This window comes from Hydra vulgaris, chromosome 01 (assembly GCF_038396675.1).
Source record: "Hydra vulgaris chromosome 01, alternate assembly HydraT2T_AEP".
NCBI classification, from domain to species: Eukaryota; Metazoa; Cnidaria; class Hydrozoa; order Anthoathecata; family Hydridae; genus Hydra; species Hydra vulgaris.
The window spans coordinates 25,224,595-25,246,099 of record NC_088920.1 but is presented as its reverse complement, the minus strand read 5'-3'; the positions used below and the strand labels follow the sequence as shown (position 1 = coordinate 25,246,099).

At 28.6% G+C, this 21,505-nt stretch overlaps 2 protein-coding genes across 3 annotated transcripts in view; both read left to right on the top strand.

The window, feature by feature from the left end:
• The first annotated feature begins 1,107 nt into the window (after nt 1-1,107).
• On the top strand, nt 1,108-21,155 carry LOC136075231 (uncharacterized). The gene is made up of 2 exons (XM_065787755.1): nt 1,108-3,423; nt 21,038-21,155. Exons 1-2 carry the CDS (start codon nt 2,621-2,623, stop codon nt 21,057-21,059), a joined length of 825 nt encoding a protein of 274 aa, XP_065643827.1. The 5' UTR covers nt 1,108-2,620; the 3' UTR covers nt 21,060-21,155.
• LOC100198483 (sortilin-related receptor) overlaps nt 20,449-21,505 on the top strand; it is a 94,468-nt gene continuing 93,411 nt past the window's right edge. The window contains exon 1 of one of the 2 annotated variants that reach the window (XM_065787753.1): nt 20,449-21,481. In XM_065787753.1, coding sequence (XP_065643825.1) covers nt 21,212-21,481 — 270 coding nt within the window. In that variant the 5' untranslated portion in view covers nt 20,449-21,211. The remainder of the gene's footprint in view (nt 21,482-21,505) is intronic. The other variant, XM_065787754.1, reaches the window with a different exon arrangement.

Genomic DNA, 21,505 nt, shown 5'->3' with positions numbered 1-21,505 from the left:
ATATAAAAACCTTAAAAATGTATAAGTAAGCATTGATTCAGTCATTATATGATACTTAAAATATAAAAACCTTAAAAATGTATATGCATTGATTCAGTCATTATATGATACTTAAAATATAAAAACCTTAAAAATGTATATGCATTGATTCAGTCATTATATGATACTTAAAATATAAAAACCTTAAAAATGTATATGCATTGATTCAGTCATTATATGATACTTAAAATATAAAAACCTTAAAAATGTATAAGTAAGCATTGATTCAGTCATTATATGATACTTAAAATATAAAAACCTTAAAAATGTATATGCTTTGATTCAGTCATTATATGATACTTAAAATATAAAAACCTTAAAAATGTATATGCATTGATTCAGTCATTATATGATACTTAAAATATAAAAACCTTAAAAATGTATATGCATTGATTCAGTCATTATATGATACTTAAAATATAAAAACCTTAAAAATGTATATGCATTGATTTAGTCATTATATGATACTTAAAATATAAAAACCTTAAAAATGTATATGCATTGATTCAGTCATTATATGATACTTAAAATATAAAAACCTTAAAAATGTATATGCATTGATTCAGTCATTATATGATACTTAAAATATAAAAACCTTAAAAATGTATAAGTAAGATTCAGTCATTATATGATACTTAAAATATAAAAACAATAAATAAGTAGAGTAAAACCGGGTCGAACCGCACACTTATCAACAAAAATTAAATAACTTTTTTTATTTTTTTTTTTGTAAGATTGGTTATAAAAAACTACATAAGATAATATAAATATACGTTTTTGCAATTTTTTGCAACAAAAAAATTTAGTTCCAACAACATATTTCTGTGGTTAACATGTTTCTTTGCACAATTGTTCCCGACACAACGAATTCTCCCATTGCAACATTTCTGTGTATAACCGTACTCTACACTTTTTACATTTTGCAACTTTTAATCGTTTGGCTGCTGGTACTTGTTCTTCATTATTGTTTTGCTGAGATTGCTCAGCATTGTTATGCTCAGGGGTTTGAGTATTTGACATAGAGAGTCTACACTGTGCGTTAAGTTTAGCAACTTTCACGGCTTTCTTTGTTTCTTTTTCTTCATCTTTTTGTTTGAGGAACTCGATCACATTTTCTTCGGTAATATATTTTCCGCCAAGTTTTGACATGTTGCTTTGATTTCTTAACATGCGATTGATTTTTGACTTGAAAAAACTGCTTCAACTCTATCTCGGTACTGTTTTTGCAACGCTCAACACATGCTTGATGCCTATCAAATCTTGAAGTTGGTGTAGTTGAGAAAGATTGTAATCGGTGTGTTGTTGGAGTAGGTTTTGCGGTAGCTATTGAAGATAATGAAACTATGTCTGAGCAAGATGGTGTCGGTGCTGCAGAGGTTGCTAAATTTAATGAAGGTGGATTAAACGTTTGTGTGATTGCTAATGCCTTATGATTTATGTTATTTTTGTTAAGTGGAAATAAGCCAGTGTTCTAGAAACCAGCGATTGAATGCAAAACATTTACCACTCTGTACAGCAGTTTGAGCAACGGTGGAAAATTGTGTTTATCTAAATTCTTACATTTTGAGTCTTTGTAATACTTTGTAAGAACATTTTTCCATGCTTGTTTGATATGACAATAGACACCTCTATCCAACAGTTGTAGAATATGTGAAGAATGCTCTGGTAGACAAATCAAGATTATATCGTGTTTTTTGCTCAGCAACACCGCTTTCAAAGTTATGTGAGTTGTATGCCTGTCTAATACTAAAATTTGAATACCACCAATTTGCTCAGTTTCGGGTGTATATACTTCTTACAGCCATTCAATAAAAGTATCGTGCTCCATCCAACCTGATTTTGAAATTGAATATTTGGTGCTTTGCCTTGATCACCCGATTTACCTGTTTCATCACAATTCCAAATATGCGACCTAGAAGTTATATCAGTCTGTTGATATTGCATGGCAACGCATTCAAAATAACGATCAATTATTTCTGGCTTACAAGAAGCGACTTTTTTAGATGCTAAGTTATCCGCTTTTCTTGTTGAAATTTCTTTTGACCATCTCTTCATAAAGGCATAAAACCAGTCCTTACCGGGCTTGCAATTTTTGAATAAGTGCAATTGATCTTCGCATTTAAGGTAGCCACATACAAATTCTAGGATTTCATTTCGATTTAAACCTTAACCCCAGTCACCAAGTAATTGAAACGCATGCACCATCAATCTTTCTGTTTCATCAGAGGGTACCGTTGTTGCACCTGAGCCATAGAAGCCTTTATTGTTGTTTTTTTGCAATCTTTGAGCGTTAAGACTGGAACGCCATATTTGAATACAGCTTTTCTCAGTGATGTTTTATTTTCTTTCATATCAGTTAATGCGGCTCGTTTATTGTCTTCCTTGTATGCCTTTGTTTTTTTAGTTGACCTGTTAAAGTGAGCGAGTTAAATTGAATTAAAATATCTTGAATTAAATATCTTGAGTTAAATTGAATTAAAAATCAATTTTTAGCTGAAACTTTTTTTTATTTTTGTTGTTATTTTTAATATTATTAAAAACTTTTTTCTTCTATTTTCTTGGTATCGTTCAAATTCTTGTTATGGATATAAATTGTATCGAAAAATTATTCTCTGAAATGCTTGAAAAGCAAAAAATCGACATCCTAAACGAAACTAGAAAATTATTAAAAGAGCACGAAAAAATATTTGCTTCCATAACAGCTGCAAATATGAAAATTATTACTGAACGACTTGATAAGAATGATAAAGATAATATTGATAACTCAAATAAAATAATCGCCATTACAAACGACCTTGAATTAACAAATAAATCCGTGACGTTGTTAGTAACTGAATTCAGTGAAATGCAGAAATTCATTCAAGCAAACGATGATATTATCTCAGGTAAATTAGAACTACTGAAGAAAAAAACAAAAGAAATTAATAACAAGATTAAAGATAATAGTGAGATCACAAAAATAAAGAGTAAACTTAGAGAAATAGAAGACCGCTCAAGAAGAAATAACTTGAGAATTGACGGATTAAAAGAAAGTGAAAATGAAAATTGGAATGAGACTGAATTAAAAGTGCAAAAATTCTTCGAAGATTTACTTGGATTGAAAAATATAAAAATTGAACGGGCCCATAGGACTGGGATTAGAGACTCGAAAAAGATTAGAACAGTTGTTATAAAACTTCTAAATTATAAAGATAAAGTTGCTATTTTAAAAAACGTCCAAAAATTAAAAGGAAAAAAAATCTACGTTAATGAAGATTACTGCGCAGAAACAATATTAATAAGAAAAGATCTAAAAGAGCGAATGAAAAAGGAACGAGAGCTTGGCAAGTTTGCAGTAATATCTTACGATAAACTAATCGTTCGAGAGTGGATTCGAAAGGAATAGTAATTATTATTTTTTTATTTTTATTTATATTTGTTATCTTAAATTTATATTTTTAAAATGGAAACTAATCGATTATTTAGGAATAATTTTGATAATAGCGCTTTGAATAATATTGACATAAATAATCTTGAACCTTTCCTAATAAACAAATATATACCGTTAAAAAATCAATCAGATACAGATATTAAATTTTATAATGATGAGGAGGGATTATTAAATATAAGTCCTTATTACTATAGTTCAGATATCTCATGTATTACTGCTGACATAAACTTAACTGCATTATCTATCCTACTCCTTAATATAAGGAGCTTCCAAAAAAAATTTGAGAAATTTAAGCAATTTTTATTCAGTGTCAAAATTAACTTTCAAATTATATGTCTAACCGAAACATGGTGCCGCGATAAAAAAAATTGAAAACAATTCTAATTTTCAACTTAATAATTATAAAGTTTTGCATCAAATTAGAGACTGAAAAAACAGGCGGAGGATTATGCATTTTTATCCACAACTCCTTAGATTTTAAACTACGCAAAAATTATTTTGCTGTTACGCATGATTTTGAATTGTTATCAATAGAAGTTGTAAACAAAACTTGCAAGAACGCAGTTGTACACGTCATATACAGACCGCCTTCTGGTAATAAAGAAGCATTTAACAAACAAATTAAAAGCTTAATTATAAGCGAAAAATTATGTGGCAAATACGTTTACTTCGTAGGCGATCTGAATTTAGATTTACTTGAATACAACAAAAACAAAGACGTCAGAACTTTTTTCAATATTATGTTTCAAAATGGATTTATTCCTGCTATAAATAAACCTAATAGAATTACAAAAAATACAGCTACTTCAATTGATCAAATTATAATTAATAATTTCAAAAACATAAAAATTAAAACTGGAATATTTATTACAGACATATCTGATCATTTTCCGGTTTTTATAACAGCACAAAAATCGTTAAATCAACCTTCTAAAAAAGTAAAAACTAAAAAACGAGTAATTAAGGACGCTTCTCTTGTGACATTTATTAGCCTTTTATCGACAACAAACTGGGAATCCGTTTTGAAAACAAAAATTGTTAATGAAGCTTATGATAAATTTTATCATATATTTGAATGTCACTACAATAAAGCATTCCCAATAACAACTAAATTTATTAAAACTAAAACTCTACAAAATCCCTGGATAACACCCGGAATCATAAAATCTTCGAAAAAAAAGCAACGATTGTACGAGAAGTTCATTAAAAAAAGAACTTTTAAAAATGAAACAAACTATAAAAGCTATAATCGCCTTTTTGTGACGATTGTAAAGCGCTCAAAAAAATTTTACTATAGTAGCCAATTGCTAAAATACAAAAATGATATACAAAAAACTTAGAACATAATAAAAGAGGTTATAGGTAAAAAAGATATGAGTATTAGTTGTTTACCAAAAAAACTAATTATAAATGACTGTGAAATTATTAACGACACAATAATTGCTAATTCGTTTAACCATGCATTTGTTAGCACAGGTCCAAGTTTAGCATCAAAAATAAATAAAAGTAAAACTTGCTTCAAATCATACCTAAACTCTAATAATAATATAATGGACAATAATATGCTAACAGAAACAGAATTGCTAGATGCCATGTACTTACTTAAACCAAATAAAGGTAATGGAGTTGATGATGTAAGCAGTAATGTAGTAATTAAATCAATGCCTTATTAAAAAATTCCGCTTTTGCATATATTTACGCTCTCTTTAAACCAAGGAATCTTTCCCGATAAACTTAAAATTGCAAGGGTAATACCTATACTAAAATCAGGAGATGAGACTAGTGTCTCCAATTACAGGCCTATCTCCATACTATCATGCTTTTCAAAGTTATTAGAACACATTATGTATAAAAGATTGTATTACTTTTTAGATTTAAACAATATTCTCTATAGTAAGCAATTTGGGTTTAAAAAGAGCCACTCTACTGATCAGGCTATTGTTCATCTTGTTCATGATATTTTTAAATCATTTGATGAAAATAAATATACATTAGGTGTATTTATTGATCTCAGTAAGGCTTTTGACACTGTCGATCATTACATTTTATTAACAAAATTAGAAAACTATGGTATTAAACATATAAATATTGCGTGGTTTAAAAGCTATTTGTCAAATAGAAAACAATACATTTCTTATAATGAAGGTAAAACAACCAATATGAACATAACATGTGGGGTTCCTCATGGATCTATATTAGGGCCACTCCTATTTCTCATTTTTATTAATGATTTAAGCAAAGCTTGTACTGAACTAGATACAATTTTATTTGCAGATGACACAAATCTATTTTATGCACATAATGATATAAATATTCTGTTTAAGTCAGTAAACAAAGAGCTACTAAATCTTACTGAATGGTTTAATGCAAACAAATTATCTCTAAATGTAACCAAAACAAAATATACTTTTTTCCATCGTTTTCATGACCGAGATAAAATTCCCTTGAAACTTCCAAAACTTTGTATTGCCAATCAGGACATAAAATAAGAAACCACTTTAAAATTTCTCGGCGTGCTTCTTGATGAAAATGTGACGTGGAGAGATCACATACAATATCTCGAAAATACAATCTGAAGGAACATAGGCCTGCTATGCAGAGCTAAGCCTTTTTTAAATCCAACTTGATTAAAGCTTTTATATTTCTCGTTCATTCATTGTTATCTTAATTATGCAAATATTGCTTGGTGCAGTACAAATAAAAATAAAATAAAAAAACTATTTAATAAACAAAAGCATGCAATCAGAATCATTTCCAATGTGGGCCGTTATACACACTCCCAAGCATTATTTGTTAATTTAAATATAATGAATGTTTATCAATTAAATGTCTATCAAGTTCTTATATTTATGTTCAAAATTAATAAAAATATATCTCCTAAAATATTTTACCCATTATTCAAAATAAATCAGAATAGATATCTCACCAGATTTTCAAATAACAGTTATATTCAACCCAAAAGTTATTTTGCGGCAACCGAATTTTCAATTTCTACTAGAGGGCCGAAATTATGGAATAAAATATTAACTAATGAACTTAAAACAATTTCTATGCTAAATGAGTTTAAGAATAAATTAAAGCAAAAACTACAAATGATCGACGTAGAGCTCAGCTTTTTCTGAAGTTTTAATGAGGTTGAAAAAAAATATATATATATATATATATACATATATATATATATATATATATATATATATATATATATATATATATATATATATATATATATATATATATATATATATATATATATATACATATATATATATATATTAGGCCATGCCAAAATATCACGATTTTCAGAAAATGAAAGATCGCGGTATAAATACCTGTTCTATACATAAAAAGAAGTATATAAACCAAATTTGAACTCTCTAGGACCATATTTAGTGCTGGAAGATGATTTTAGGTTTTTACGCAAATACGAGAAATCGTTGTTTTTTTCTGAAAAAAAATATTCTTTTTGAAAATGAAGAAATAAAAAGTTAGGAAAGGTATTTTTTAGTTTAAAATCTAATATTGTTACTATAACAGATATTTTACAATTTGGCCAGTGCACTTTGGTCAGCTTCTAATGATGTTAATGCCCTGTGCTCTCTGACAATTAGCAGTATATCTTGTTTTTTGTCCTCCTTTAATGTGCTACTGATATATCTTTGTATAAGATTGATATTCCGCTCTGCTGGGTCATTTGTAACATTTAGAGATTTTACAAACTCACAAAATGATATATAGGAATCATTTTCCTCCAGCTTTCCAGCAGCTAAACCTGTTTTCCAGGTAGGAATTTCGTCCTGTATGCCTAGAACAATGAAAAGAGCCCAACTTTCCTCTGTAATCAACTCTGTTACCTCAGAGGTTGGTAAAACTAGGACAGCATCAGGTTTACCATTGGGAATAGTGTTGATATCTGGTACCTCAAAGGTCAACAGCTTGTCTAGAACTGCAAGCTTCTCTTCAAAATCTGGATCTGCCAGTATTAACACAGCAACCTTTGGGGCAAGGTACCAAGAGTGTTGCTGAAAAAATTTCTCTTACAACAGATTGCAAGGTATTTTCATCTAAATGTTTTAACAGCTTGCCATCAAAGTGGAGAACAAGATGTTTTCCAGCCATTGTCTCTCTGTAATTTTCTCTGATGGTATTGCCTAAATAAAGATCATTTTTAACACAATATATTATTGTTATGATGGTTTATTTTTAGGTAAATATTCCACTCTTTAAAGGTATAGTAAGATTTTAATCATAACTTTCATTTATAATAGACTTACATTAGAAAATCAGGGATAAGAAATATGGCATCTGAAGAAAAACTTTTTGATTTGAAAAAAAAAACTTAATTTTGACTGGCAAAAAGTTGGCATAAGAGACTTTTTCTTTAGGTGTCTCTTTAAAAATTACCTTGATGTTCAATTACTTTCGCTCTTTCTCTTGAAATACTAGATTTTGAAATGCCCATCTGATTAACATCTCCTCCCAGATAATTAACAACAGACGACAACAGCCAGGTTTGTAATTCAATGCTGATTAACCCTCTAGCACAAATAGGTGTAGTTACTGCCATCAATTCTTCTCTTGTAATCTTTTTATTTACTTGCATTGAGCCTTTAGGTAAGACTTTTGGGGTTTTATTATGAGCAGCACCATATTCAAAGTCATCATCACTACCTTCGAATGAGTCTTCTTCTACAGCAAAATCTGGATCTGTCAAAGTTGAGTCAAACATATCCAAATTGGCTGGACCAGACTTGTATCTAAAATATTTACATAAATAAGTTAGGATTTCATTTTTAAGAAGTAAGTTTTTTAACAGTTTTAAAGTAATTATGACACTTGTTTTACCTTTTCTTAGTTGGCTCAAGTTTTCATCACTTTCATCAAGTGGTGGGGGAGCTGATTTACATCTTTCTTTCTCCTCTAGGTACTTCATTCTCATTTGTTCTTGTCTTTTATACCTTTCTAGTCGTTTCTCAATGATGGTAGCTAGCTCTTTATCTGGCTTAGAAATAAACCACTTCCTAAAACAAAAATGTATAACATTAGAATGCAATAACTTACTCTGATGGACAGACAGATGGATAGCTGAAAGACAGACAGACTGAAAGCCCTACATAAAGTAGCTGCGCTACTAACAATTTGATTAATATAGAGAAATTTACAAAAAGGCTACAATATAATTGATACTCTTACCTGTCTGTTTGCTGGCCTAGATAGAAATTTAGGTCTTCTTCAATAGCAGCTTGTGTTCTTGGTGTTATTTTGTCACTTCTCATCAGTTGCTCTAAGTTATCTTTGCCTATGTCAAACATTGTTTTGCCTTTGCCTATGTCAAACATTGTTATCTTTGCCTATGTCAAACACGTTCCATTGTTGAAATGAATTCATTCTTAACATTTTCTCTAGTATCTTTGGTATCTTTCAGGGTAACACGTTTTTTCAAAAGTTGATACTTCTTGTGTAGAGCTTGAAGTTTGTCAAGAATTGAATATTCTGAAATGATGTATGCTTGAAATCCTGCTTTGGTCCAAATGTTGACTATTTGTATAATCAAGCAGTCTGATTGCGTCTCAAGGTCACAAAAATCTCTACCTAATTTAGATTTTTAAAAAATATTTTATTTATTTAACATTTATTGCACCTGAAAAAATAATTATTTAGTCCTCTTTAATCTAGGAATAAAAATGTTTATGTTTTACAGTTATGTCTTACTTTTGCACACCAAGTTCCTTGTTCCTTTTTGCTTCTTACAGGCCATGTTAATTTGTGTTTTAATAAATCTTTTCTTTTTACTTGAAATTAAATATTGATAATATCTTAAAATACTACTATTGGTTGGAAGCTGTGTATTTGGTAGCTGTGAAATTGGGTTAGTTAACAGATATAATGGTCGTCTGACACTTTCACTTACATGGACATTTTTCTTCTTTTTTGGACCCATTTCTTTTGAAAAAGTTAATGTTATTTTAACTATTTTTAACTATTAAGCTATAAAAAATTATTAACAGTTTATAATAGATATGTCAAGTAGTGATTGTAATCTTAAACTAAACACAAAATGGTGCAATCTTGTTATTTTGCCATCCTTCATGTAATTTCATCATACTTTGCGTATTTTCGTAAAATCTTGATTTCATCTTCTTGGCACCTAGAATTGAGATAGAACAATGAAAATTCATATTTTTGCTTATTTTTATGTATAGAATAGGTTTTTAAAGCGCGACCAAAAATTTTTTTTTTGGCATGCCCTAATATATATATATATATAATTATGGTTTATAAGAATTATTCACATATTTAAAGGTACATGCTGGTGTAAAAGGAAAGCTTCAGGATTATGCGTATTTACTTGCTTGCTTTTTAGTAACATAGTTTCTTTGTACAAATTCTTTTTTTTCTTTTTTTTAATTTTTCTTAACCAACACAAAAACAAAAAGTTAAAGTAGGACTTTAGGACCGATGATTTTTATTCTATTAAGTCTTTAGAAAAACGTTTTATATATAGTGTTGCGTTTTTTTTAATTTTTATTGTCTTATATTTACGGTATAGACTAAGGGGCTTGGTGATAAGACCAATTATGTCTTCTTCTTGCCCCTGCTATTTGTATTTATATTATGCTTTACGACTTTAATAAATTTACATCGCAAAAAAAAAAAAAAAAAAAATTGAGTGAGTGATGATTATATTAAGAAATAATATAATAGTTGGTTTTTAATGAGTAAGAGGTGATTTTTTTAACAAATAACAATTTATTTTGAATTAAACCGGAATTAACTCTTAGGGTAAAAATTTTACGCTAAGAGTTAATTCCGGTTTAATTCCGGTTTTCTTACATTTTACCGTAAAGTGTAAGAAGCGAACTTGAGTCAAGTTCGACTTGAACTTTACATTGTAACCAATAGCAGCAGAGTATGGGGTTTCCCCTCAAAAAATACTCTGCCGCTATTGGTTACAAAGTAAAGTTCAAGTCGAACTTGACTCCAGTTTGCTTCTTGCATTCCACCCTAAGTTAATTAGATAAAGATAGGCGCTTAATCACTGGCGAAAAACTAAACTAAGTAATTAATCAAATGTGCGGTTTTATCAGAAAAAATAGTTTTTTTTGACTTTTTTGATTTTTTATTTAACTTTTTGTTCTAGCTGCATAAAGGTTATACTATCAGAATTAAAATTAAATTTCCAACAAGATTGTGCTAAAATTATTTTTATATCAGTTTCGGTTCAAGCGTTATTTTGTTCGCAATGTATAAAAAAAGAAAAAAATGGAGTTGAATTGACATATAAATTTATATCAATTCGAATAGAGGAGATGTATTTTATGATTGATGATTTATGTATTCGAATCTGTTTTTATTTTTTTATAGCCATATCCGTTTAGTTTTTATTTGATAATTTCGATCAGCGTGCGGAATTATAAGGTGTGCGGTCTGACCCGGTTTTACTCTATAATTTTCAATAAACAACAATTATAGGAAAAATAGTAATGCTACCTCTTAAGGTAAACCTTGTGACATCCAAAGAGCTACCCATCTTTAATTCAGAATCACTTATGATTAACTTTATTTGTTGTTAATTTTATTTCCTGCAGCCATTCAAAATGTTGAGAAAATTTTATCGTTAAAAGTTTGTTGTTTTAAAACAACAGTTAAGGTGGTTGTCCAAGAAAGAAATTTTTTAAAATAGTGTCTCTTTAGCAGAACTTTATCCTCTTAAAATGATATATGGATTATATATATTCAATTTATGTAAAACCTTCTGTTTCTTTTTACCGGTTTTTGCATCCATTTAAAACAAACATGACATTCATTTAAAACAACCATGACATTCATTTAAAACATCGCACAGTGGGCCAGAATGCACTTTTACTGGACAAAATTCATAACTAATTTAATATTAGAGCTATATTCACTAAAATTAGTATGAGTACTAATATGATGTCTGCGCTTTTTATGAAGGTAATATTTTTTTATTTCGTTGCTATGGATACCTTTATTTTGCTTAGCAACAACCTACTTTTGTTATCTGCAGATATTTTATAAGTGCTATATTCACTAAATTTGGCATGAGTACCAATATGAGATCACACTTCTTACAAAAGTGATAATTTTTTAAATTTAGTTGTTATGGATACTTATATTGCTTAGTTACCGGATACTTTCCTTAGTTACAAAGTGGTAAATTGATATTTGAATATCTTATCGAATTTTTGACCCACCTATATTGAATAAAAATTGAGTATTTAGGTAAATAATGTTTTAGGAATAATAAAAGCAAAAAATAGTGCAAGAAAACGTTATCAATTTTAAATTACATCAAAAAATTATAAAACAATAATATCGTTTGAAGATTGTTTAAGTAATTGTAAAACATCTGAAGGAAATGCTTTATGATTTGTTTGGTGTGATGTTGATTTACGCAATGATGAAATAACAGGATCACTGGAAACTAGGAGTCTATTGATAAGATCAGTATTTGTTGCTTTTCTGGATGTTTTTCGGCTGAAATTTTCGCGATAAGATTTAAAGTCTTTATTTCTAGCCTCTTGAGCTTCCTCTGACATAAGTCCGATGGGTAATGTAAGGCTTTTAAATTATGTCATGTCCATGTATCAATACTTTGTGAACTGATTGAGCCATGTAATACCATGGATAAAGGGACACATATAGTCTAAAAGTGTCAAAACAATAATCCTTGAACTTTAAGCAGTCTATTTCATATCCTGAAGAGAGCGTTACCAAGATCATGTAAAATCTGAATATAAGGTTTTGGTCAATACCCAGAATTTCAGCTGTTTGTTCATATGCTGCAAAAGCACGCCTTGAGGTATTGCCATCATTACTTGTTCCAGAACCACCACTTTTAGGGAAATCAACAACAAGTCCCATTTTGTTCATAAAAACAGTCTGAATCTTTTGTTTAGCTACAGATGCCTTTTCTTTGTGTTCTTTAGATCTTGCTTGCCACTTTCTTGTTTCTTTTTTATATGCAATGTGCAATAACATCTCAAAAAATCGAATCCATGCATGAAGACTGGAAAGACCATATTTGAACTCTCTGTTAGTATAATCTATATTAAGGATATCAAGACTATTCATATTTTTTGGAGAGACACCACACACTGAACAGCATTGGTATGAGTTATTTTTTTCAGATAATATTTTTTGAACCTTCCCATCAATCATTGTAAGTTCAATAATACAACTCACTTCAATAGAAGATCCGCAAACCTCTAATAAAATCATACCCAAGCTTTCTATCTCACTTTTAATGTACTGATCTTCTTCAATCACAGATTCCTTGGATTCCATTTTGTATGCAAATCTTATGGGTCTACAATAGGCTGTGGAGGACGACTTTTGATTTCTCCAAATAGGCACCTTTTCGTTGCTGTTGTTAAATCCAGTCAAATCCAATGGGACAAGACAAGTAATAAATAATGATTCTTCACGCTTTAAATCTCTGTTAATGTCGGGTTCTGATAAAACTTGTTTATAAATGCTTTGGCCAGTCGCACCATCAAAACCAGCCTTACACGTTAGTGTCATTGTTTTTATTGCTTTGTCGTTCAATATCAAGTGCCTTAGCACAGGTTCCTGAACTGCACAGATTCTTTGCAAAGTATGAGTCATTAAATCTTTTAAAGGAACTGAAGCTGAATAGTCCTCCTCTGTTATGTTTGCAGGATAACATTTCAATTTTGCATCTCTGACATCATTGTAAGCGGGGTAGATGTTATATTCTTTCTCCAAGGCTCCGCTTCTAATCAATTGATAGGAAGCTTTTGTCAGACTTGCATCAATTATTAAAGCCAGTGCTTCGTCTGCTGAATATTTAGTTGCTTTATCTGTATTTGATATATTTAAAACATTCTTGGCAGCAATAACAACAGATTCATCTCTAAATTTTTTATTAGCAGCAAAAAATAATTCATTGGATGAATGAGATTCAATTAAACAAGATACACGCCATTTTTTAGTTTTATTAGAACTATTATCAAATGCAACTGGTTTTCGACCACGTCTACTTGCAGTTGGTTCATTGTCTTTTTTTCTGACAATTAAATATTCATTAAGCCAGTTCACAAACTTCTTTTCAAAATTTTTCACAGTATAGTTTGCAGATTTCCACTTTTTTTTATACAAGTAAACAAATCGTTGAACAGCATGTCTAAAATCAACGTCTTTAAAATCAGCAAATTTATGTATTTAAAAGTAAAATGTTATAATATATATGCCGCCTGGACTACTAATACTTGTTAGTAATTAAGTTACTACAAGTGTTAGTAATTAAAATTAAAAGTAATTAAATTACTGTCAGTGTTAGTAATTAAATTACTAACAACTACCGAAAATATGTTGTTGCTATGTTATGCAAAGTAAGGTATCCATAGTAACCAAAAAACGTTAACCTCATAAGAATTCTGAATCTCATTTTAATACATACCCCCAATATTGTGTATTTAGCGCAAGTAAAATACTGTTAAAACAACGTTAATGTAAAAATGAGTTGTTGCTATGCAAAATTTAGTACCAACCAAGTTAAAACATACATAAAATCTGAACGGGGATTTAAGGGGACGAGCAATCAATTAAAACTCGATTGAAACATCATATAGCTCAAATAAATATAAGACAACACATGGCAAATTGTGGTAATTATTAGTTATTGTGCGGCAAAAAAATAAGTTTCTTAAGAAATTTTTTTTTTAATCTGTGATTTTCAAAGTATAACTGAGATAACATGCTATGACAAATTTATTTCAGACATTGGTTTTTCTTATCTCTAAATACTCTAGAATAACATGTACTAATTTTTTGTTTCAAAAACGTAGATGTAATTGAAATATAACACAACGTTGATGTCACCGTTAATTACTTATTTATAATTTTTTTATTTTTTTATTTTATCTCAATATTCAAATGCTTAGAGTCCTGGTAACTAAGGGATTTAATATAAATAAATTATCAATAGATTTCTCCTAATATATGTAGATACTAAAATTAAATAAGTTTTCAAGATTAGACAACTAAAATTTTTCCCATTTTGTCCACCTACTGGCCCACTGTGCATCGTGACCATCGATTAAAACAATCGTGATTTTCATATGAAACATTTAACGCATGCGCAATCTCAACATTCTGTAGTGTTCAAAAAAACAAAAGGTTTTTTTATATACTTATTTATTTAAAATAACTTTTTATTAATACTATATTAATTTATTTTAAGTTCATGGAATTTATTTCAAATTTAAATGGATGCATTTTTGTTTTAAATGGATGCAAAACCCGGTGCATATTTTTCATACTTATTTATTTATTATTATTTATTATTATGTATTTCGCCGATAAGAAAAGTTTACTAGTTTATGCAATACAAATATATAAATACATGGCTGGGGCAAGAAGAAGACAAGTTCTGTCTTATCACCAAGCCCCTTTAAATAAAAATGTCAATAATAAAAATACAAAACAAAGTAACTCGTTAAATAAACGTTAAACAAAACGTTGCGTTAAAATAAAATAACGATAAATAAAAACTAAAAAACATTTTACGCTATTTTACAGTGTAATATATCCAAAAGTATACGAAGATTTTTTAGTTAATTATTTTAATTAAATTATTTTTTTCCTAACTGGTTTTAGATTTATAAACCTTTTGAATTTAAATCATAAAATAACAGATAATACACGAACAACAAACAAACAAACAAACAAACAAAAAAAACATTTTTAAAAACATTTTTAGTATCATAATGTGTCTTTTATATATGTAAAGTTTATTATATCAGATAAAAAGCAACGTCATAATGTACAAATTGAAATGTATATAGAATATATATTTAAACCATATTTATAAAGAAATAGACAAACGTGATTACTCCCAATCAAAGGCTTCAGAAAAATTTTAATTCGTTGTCATTTATTAAAAGCTTTTGCTTAAGTTTGTTTTTAAATTGTTTAATAGAAGAAATAGTTTTTAACTCATTATTTAATAGCATGTTCCATAGTTTAGGACCTCTGTTAGCAATTGAGAACTTAGTAACAGAGTAACAGGTTTTAGGTTGAACATAATTGTTTTCTAAAAATCGTGTTGGGTATAGATGATATATTTTTTCCAAAAAAGAGTTCAATAAAATAGGTGCTATTTTTTTATTAACTTTGAACATAAAAATAAGAATTTGATAAAGATTTAGTTGAAAAACGTTGAGAATATTAAATTTAATGAATAGAGGTTTAGTGTGTGAGAAACGATCTACACTTCCAATAATTCTTAAAGCATGCTTTTGTTTAATTAATAGTTTATTTATTTTAGTTACGTTAGTGCTACACCAGGCAACGTTTGCATAACGTAGGTAGCTATGAATAAATGAAAAATAAATGCATTTTAAACAGGTTTGATTTAATAACTGCTTAGCTTTGTAAAGTAGACCAATATTTTTCGAAATTTTATTTTGAATTATATTTATGTGCTCCTTCCAACTCACATTTTCATCAATAACAACACCAAGAAATAACAATGAACGCTCTCTTATTATACAAGAGTTATTTACAACTAAAATTGGAAGATTTAATGGGATGAGTCTCTTTTCATGAAGTCATTTATATAAATGAGGAATAAAAGGGGCCCTAAAATTAATCCTTGTGGGACGCCGCAGAAAATTGTCGCTAAATCCGTTTTACTATCATTAAACGAGATGTACTGTTTCCTGTTTGCTAGATAACTTTTAAATACACATACTGTATTGGCAAAACAACCACGACGTTCAATTAAAACATGCATGATGATAATTAAAACAACCATGATTTCCTATTAAAACATTTAGCGCATGTACATATTACATTTTTATTACAACATGCAGCAAAATTCTGTTTGCCAAATTACGCGAAAATTAGTTTTGAGATTGGTCGTTAATCAAAGAAAAATTCACTCTGAAACTTCATTGCCACGAAAAACTTAATCTGAATCTTCATGCCGTGAAATTCCGTTTCCCAAAACATGCGAGATCTTGTTGTAAATCTAGTTGTTGATCAAGGAAAAACTCAACTGAAGCTCCATTGTTAACAGGAGTTAATCGAAACACAATACAATTAATTTTACGATCGAACGAATTCAACACTTCCTCGTTCTAAAGGTGGCGTTCGTCACGTTATTTATAATGAAGAGATTAGACGGAGAAATAAAAAGCTTACAAACGATAATACAACGACAACTATAATTGAAATTAAATATGCTTTAAATTTAAATGTAAATTGATTACAACTGTCTGGAGATGGTTGACCAATCTTGGATACACATATAAAATTACTCGACCAATTTAAGAAAGAAGAAACGGCAATGATGTAAAAAATCTTCGAATTGAATTTATTAGGTGATATACTTCAATCTCGCCAACTCATCGCTATCAAAATACTGTTTTTATTGGTGAAAATTCATTTAATTTACACATGTTTCGCAGTCATTTATGGGCAAGAAGAGGAGTAACACCAAACCCGCTAGGCAGCGTAACGTTTCGATAATATTGGGCGTCATTTTTTAAATATTATTCACTGCAAAGCTGTCAGTGTGTCAGTCAACACAGTTTTGTTTCAAAAATGTATTGATGAAGTTGTACGAGTTTTGGGGACAGAGGAAGAATTCACCCTGGTGATGGTTAATGTCAGAATCCATCATAATGTCGTGATAAGGGCTCAGAACATTCAAATAAAATATTTGCCATCATATTCACCATTCTTGAATCCACGTGAAGAGATTTTTTTAATCTTAAGAATAACGTGCGAAAAAATACGACCCCAGCTGGAAGAAATAAACTAATTACAAGAATGCGTGAGGCACGCTTTTCTATTTCTAATGTTAACTTATAGAACTATTACACACACCGCGAAAGCTTTTTCGAAGCGTTTGTTAGGTCAGAGGACATACCTGGACATTAATTGGAAAGTAAACATTTAATTTTAAATAAAATAAAATTTTAAATAATTTTAAACAGTTGAATAAAAAAAATAAAAATATATATTAAAATTCAATTCAGCCTCAAAAAGTATTTAACGATTTTTCCCTTTGAGATAATATTAATCTATTGAAAATGTAGGAGTCCTGGTCATTTTACAAATAACAATACATAGTCTTTGTCTAAAATTAATTTTGAATACCAATATATCAGATCCACAAATATGTTTTTTTTTTTTTTTTAATGTATTCAAAAACACTATTAATTTTTTATATAAAAGTTTTTTATGCAAAAAAAAACTTTACAAAACTGCTTTCTTTATAAATGCTAATAATGTAATCCTCGGTGCAAACTGAATCCTTTTTTTGAATAATGTTGAGATCGCGCATGCATTAAATGTTTTAATTGAAAATCACGATTGTTATAATTGATTGTCACAATGTTTTAAATGAATGTCATGGTTGTTTTAAATGAATGTCATGGTTGTTTTAAATGGGTGTCATGTTTTTTTTAAATGGATGCAAAAACTGGTATATAGGATAGATTAGGGTAATATGAGCACCTTAAGCGAAAACTAGATTATTTTCAAAAGTAGTTATGCTGGATCCAAAATTTTTGCGAATAAACAATTTTTAGGGATCCCTACTCTTGATCCACTTATATATTTGGACACCCTAAATTTTTTCTTAAAAACACAGAGGTTTTAAAAAAGTAGCAAAAGTGCTCATACTACCCAGACCACTTGGTAATATGAGCACTTTAAAATAGCTCAAAAAAATATCATTAAAACTTATCATTAAAAGATCAAATTTTAAACCACTTTTTGTTGTTACAATACTACTATAAAAATATTAACTCAAAACTTTGAACGATAAAAGTTCAAATTTTTTGAATTTAAATTACAGAAAAATATTTAGTATTGATAAAATATTAAAATCTTTTACTATGTTTTGTTTTTATTTAAAAAGCAAATAAAACCACTGCTTTTTTAGCAATTTAAACTAGGTAATTTCGATGAAAAACCCTTGGTAATTTGAGCATGCTCATATTACACAAAAATGGCATCTTTAAATAAAGTCAAAGCTAAATGTTTCAAGGCATTTTTTTCAAACAAAAATAAATTGGATTTTTAGTTAACATATTTTTCTTTATGAAAAAATTAATTTCATTATTTTAGCACAAAAATTTCGCGCCACAGATTTATTCATGCATGATAATATAATTTTAACAACGCGAAAAATTTAACAACGTTTTAATTAGATAATAGCCGCTAATTGCTGCATATGAATTTAAGCTAACTGCACTGATTCCTGTTATCACCACATAAAGTTGATTTAAAAAATACAAAGCAACTTTAACTTCACTACTTATATCTAAGAAATCTTTAGGTATGCTCATATTACCAAGGTGCGCATATTACCCTCTCTACTACTCTATCTACGCTACTGGTATATGAAATTTTTTATATAAATATAATAATCTATTGCACGAAATCGTTAACGTATTCCAAGATTGGAAAAGCAATCCGGTCCAATCTATAAAAACAAATAAAAAAATTACGAGAAATCAAAATAGACTGTATGGATAAAAAAATGAGAATGAAAAACGCGAATCTTATGTTGCTGGTGGTTTTTAACTTATCTAAAAGAAATTTTTTATATTATTTTTGATAAAAACTTGATTTTCTTATGTTCATTATTTTAACTGATTTTTAAGATTTTAAAACATGATATCTTAAGAATGAATGGATGAAATAAGTATATATATATCCATACATCAAAGGCTTTTTCTTTTTTAAGTTTTATAACTTTTTAATTTTTAACATTTATAAAATTAGTGCAATGTCTTAAACACACTTTTTACTAATAGAGGCATAACTTTTGACTAAATGAGTCAATTAAAAAATTGATATGATAAATGAATTTTACTATCACCTTGAAGCTATGTTGAAAATTTGATGTTGTTACTATATTACAACCAGTAGATATCATGTTTTAAAATTTTGCATATTTTTGTCTCACTTTAACGGTAAAACAGTACTCTATTTTAATCTAGTAAGTAATCAAGGCAAAAAAAAATTAGCCTCTTTAAAATATATTTTTAGTTAAGGCCATGCTTATAGACCAAAATTTTGGTAATTTAAATTCACAGGGCCAAAAAAAATGTTGTTTCTTGAGTAACCACCTTAGCAATGGAATTTTATTGTTAATTTTTTTTTTTAAATTCTTTACAAAAAATTTTATTTAAAAAAAGGTGTCCAACTGTTGCCTAAAATCTTATACCCTTTTACATGTTTAAAAAAACTGCGGACTGTTTTATGTTTTGAAATATTTTAATATTCTTGTTTATCAAGATTTCCCTGTTAATTAGATTTTTATAGTTATATTTCAGACTGTTCTGTTTATTAAGATCCCCCCCCCCCCCGTTTCGTAATATAAAAGCCGTTTCAATATAAAGTTTATATAACTGGTCCATTTACCATCTTACTTTACATAAAGCTTAAACTTACGTAAACAAGTTCTCAAAATAGAGGTTATTTTTTTTAAAAAAAAAACATTTCTATTACTTGTTGTGAATGACGGCTTCTGTAATTAATATGCGAGTTCTTTAGTTGTATCGCTGCTAACATAGAAAGATGACCCGCAGAATAAGATCTTTGTTCTGCAATTATAAAGCTAACAAACAGCTTTACTTTTTACAAATGTTATCCGTCCCAATTTTACAAAACTCATTTAAAGCCTAAGTTTCGTGTTTAAAACTCACAAAATTCCTAAATATTTCTGGCTGTTTCTGATTAGCTCATCATTACATCACAATTTGAATTAAAAAATTTTTTTTATTTGTTTTCTATTGAATTGTTTAGTGCAGAAACCACTTCAGTCTCAATTTAAAAATTTTTACGTCATAATTCCTCTAAATTTGCAAATATTTAAACATTTTTTGAACGTGCATTAAATGCGTGTAAAAATTTTACAAATTTGACGTTATTTTTTTCTCCGAAAAAATTTGAAATTTGTGACTGAAATGATTTCCGCACTCATCTATTTAACTATAGCGAAAAGTTACTTAGAAAGCCAGGAAAAACAGGGGAGAGGCAAAGGACCTATATATATATTCCAGTCGATAAAGATTTCTTTTAAAAAAAATTACATTTACATTCTTTAGCAAAATCGGATTATATAACAATGAAGTTATGATTACTAAAATCCAAAACTTTGTGATTTTGTTATTAATGTACGCTTATGTCCCGCAGCAAGTTTAGAAAAAGAACGCAAGCTACTGATGATTTGTCTATAACTGAAAAATCCCCGTGAATGTTTATTGATCTTAGTATCTTACTTAATCGTTATATTTCAGAAGAAACAAAATCAACACCCGTCGCAGTAAATTATTAAAGAACTATTCACTTTAAAACTCATTGATTTAGAATTATATTTTTATATTGTATATATAATTTACATGTAAATAACAAAATCCTTAATAGAAAAGTTTAAAATCCAATGAATTTAGGCATACGATATATAACTTTTGAAAATTAAATGATACATTATTGATTTATATCGTAGTTCTCTCCATCGCAGTATGTTCTTTATAATTTATGCGGAGATAGTTTAAATTATAGTTTGAGAAACAATGGTATCTAGAAGTATCTTTAAACACTGTTGAGAATTAAACATAATTTATTTTTGTAAATAAATATTTGGCGGAGGAGTTCAATCATGAGTCGAAGAAAACAATGACGTATTCAAAACAAGGGCCAAAGTGAACCAAAGTGATTTAATAAATAAACATAAAAATGGCGTACATCAGCAAAGTTTTGGACAAAGGAGTTAAATACTTTTTAGTTTTTATTATAGTATACGAGTTAGTAACTGTAGATTTATCAAAGGCAAATCATCTTTCTATTAATCCATCTTTGCTGCAAAGGAATAATGGCAATCGTGAAAAGTTTCACATTAAAATTAACGATAACGAGGAGTACGATTCTCCATCAAAAAATTACATTGCAAAGAGTTTTCGTCGTTTTATACGAAGTGCAGAATTTGGGTCTCCTCAAAGCACCCCAGTATGTTATATTTTTATGTAGTTT

Excerpts from the sequence above, each read along its gene's own strand:
- LOC136075231 (XM_065787755.1), top strand. The coding sequence starts at position 2,621 with ATGGATATAAATTGTATCGAAAAATTATTCTCTGAAATGCTTGAAAAG. Across the intron at positions 3,424-21,037 it reads GAGTGGATTCGAAAGGAATA|TTTGAGAAACAATGGTATCT; the intron begins GTAATTATTATT and ends TTTAAATTATAG.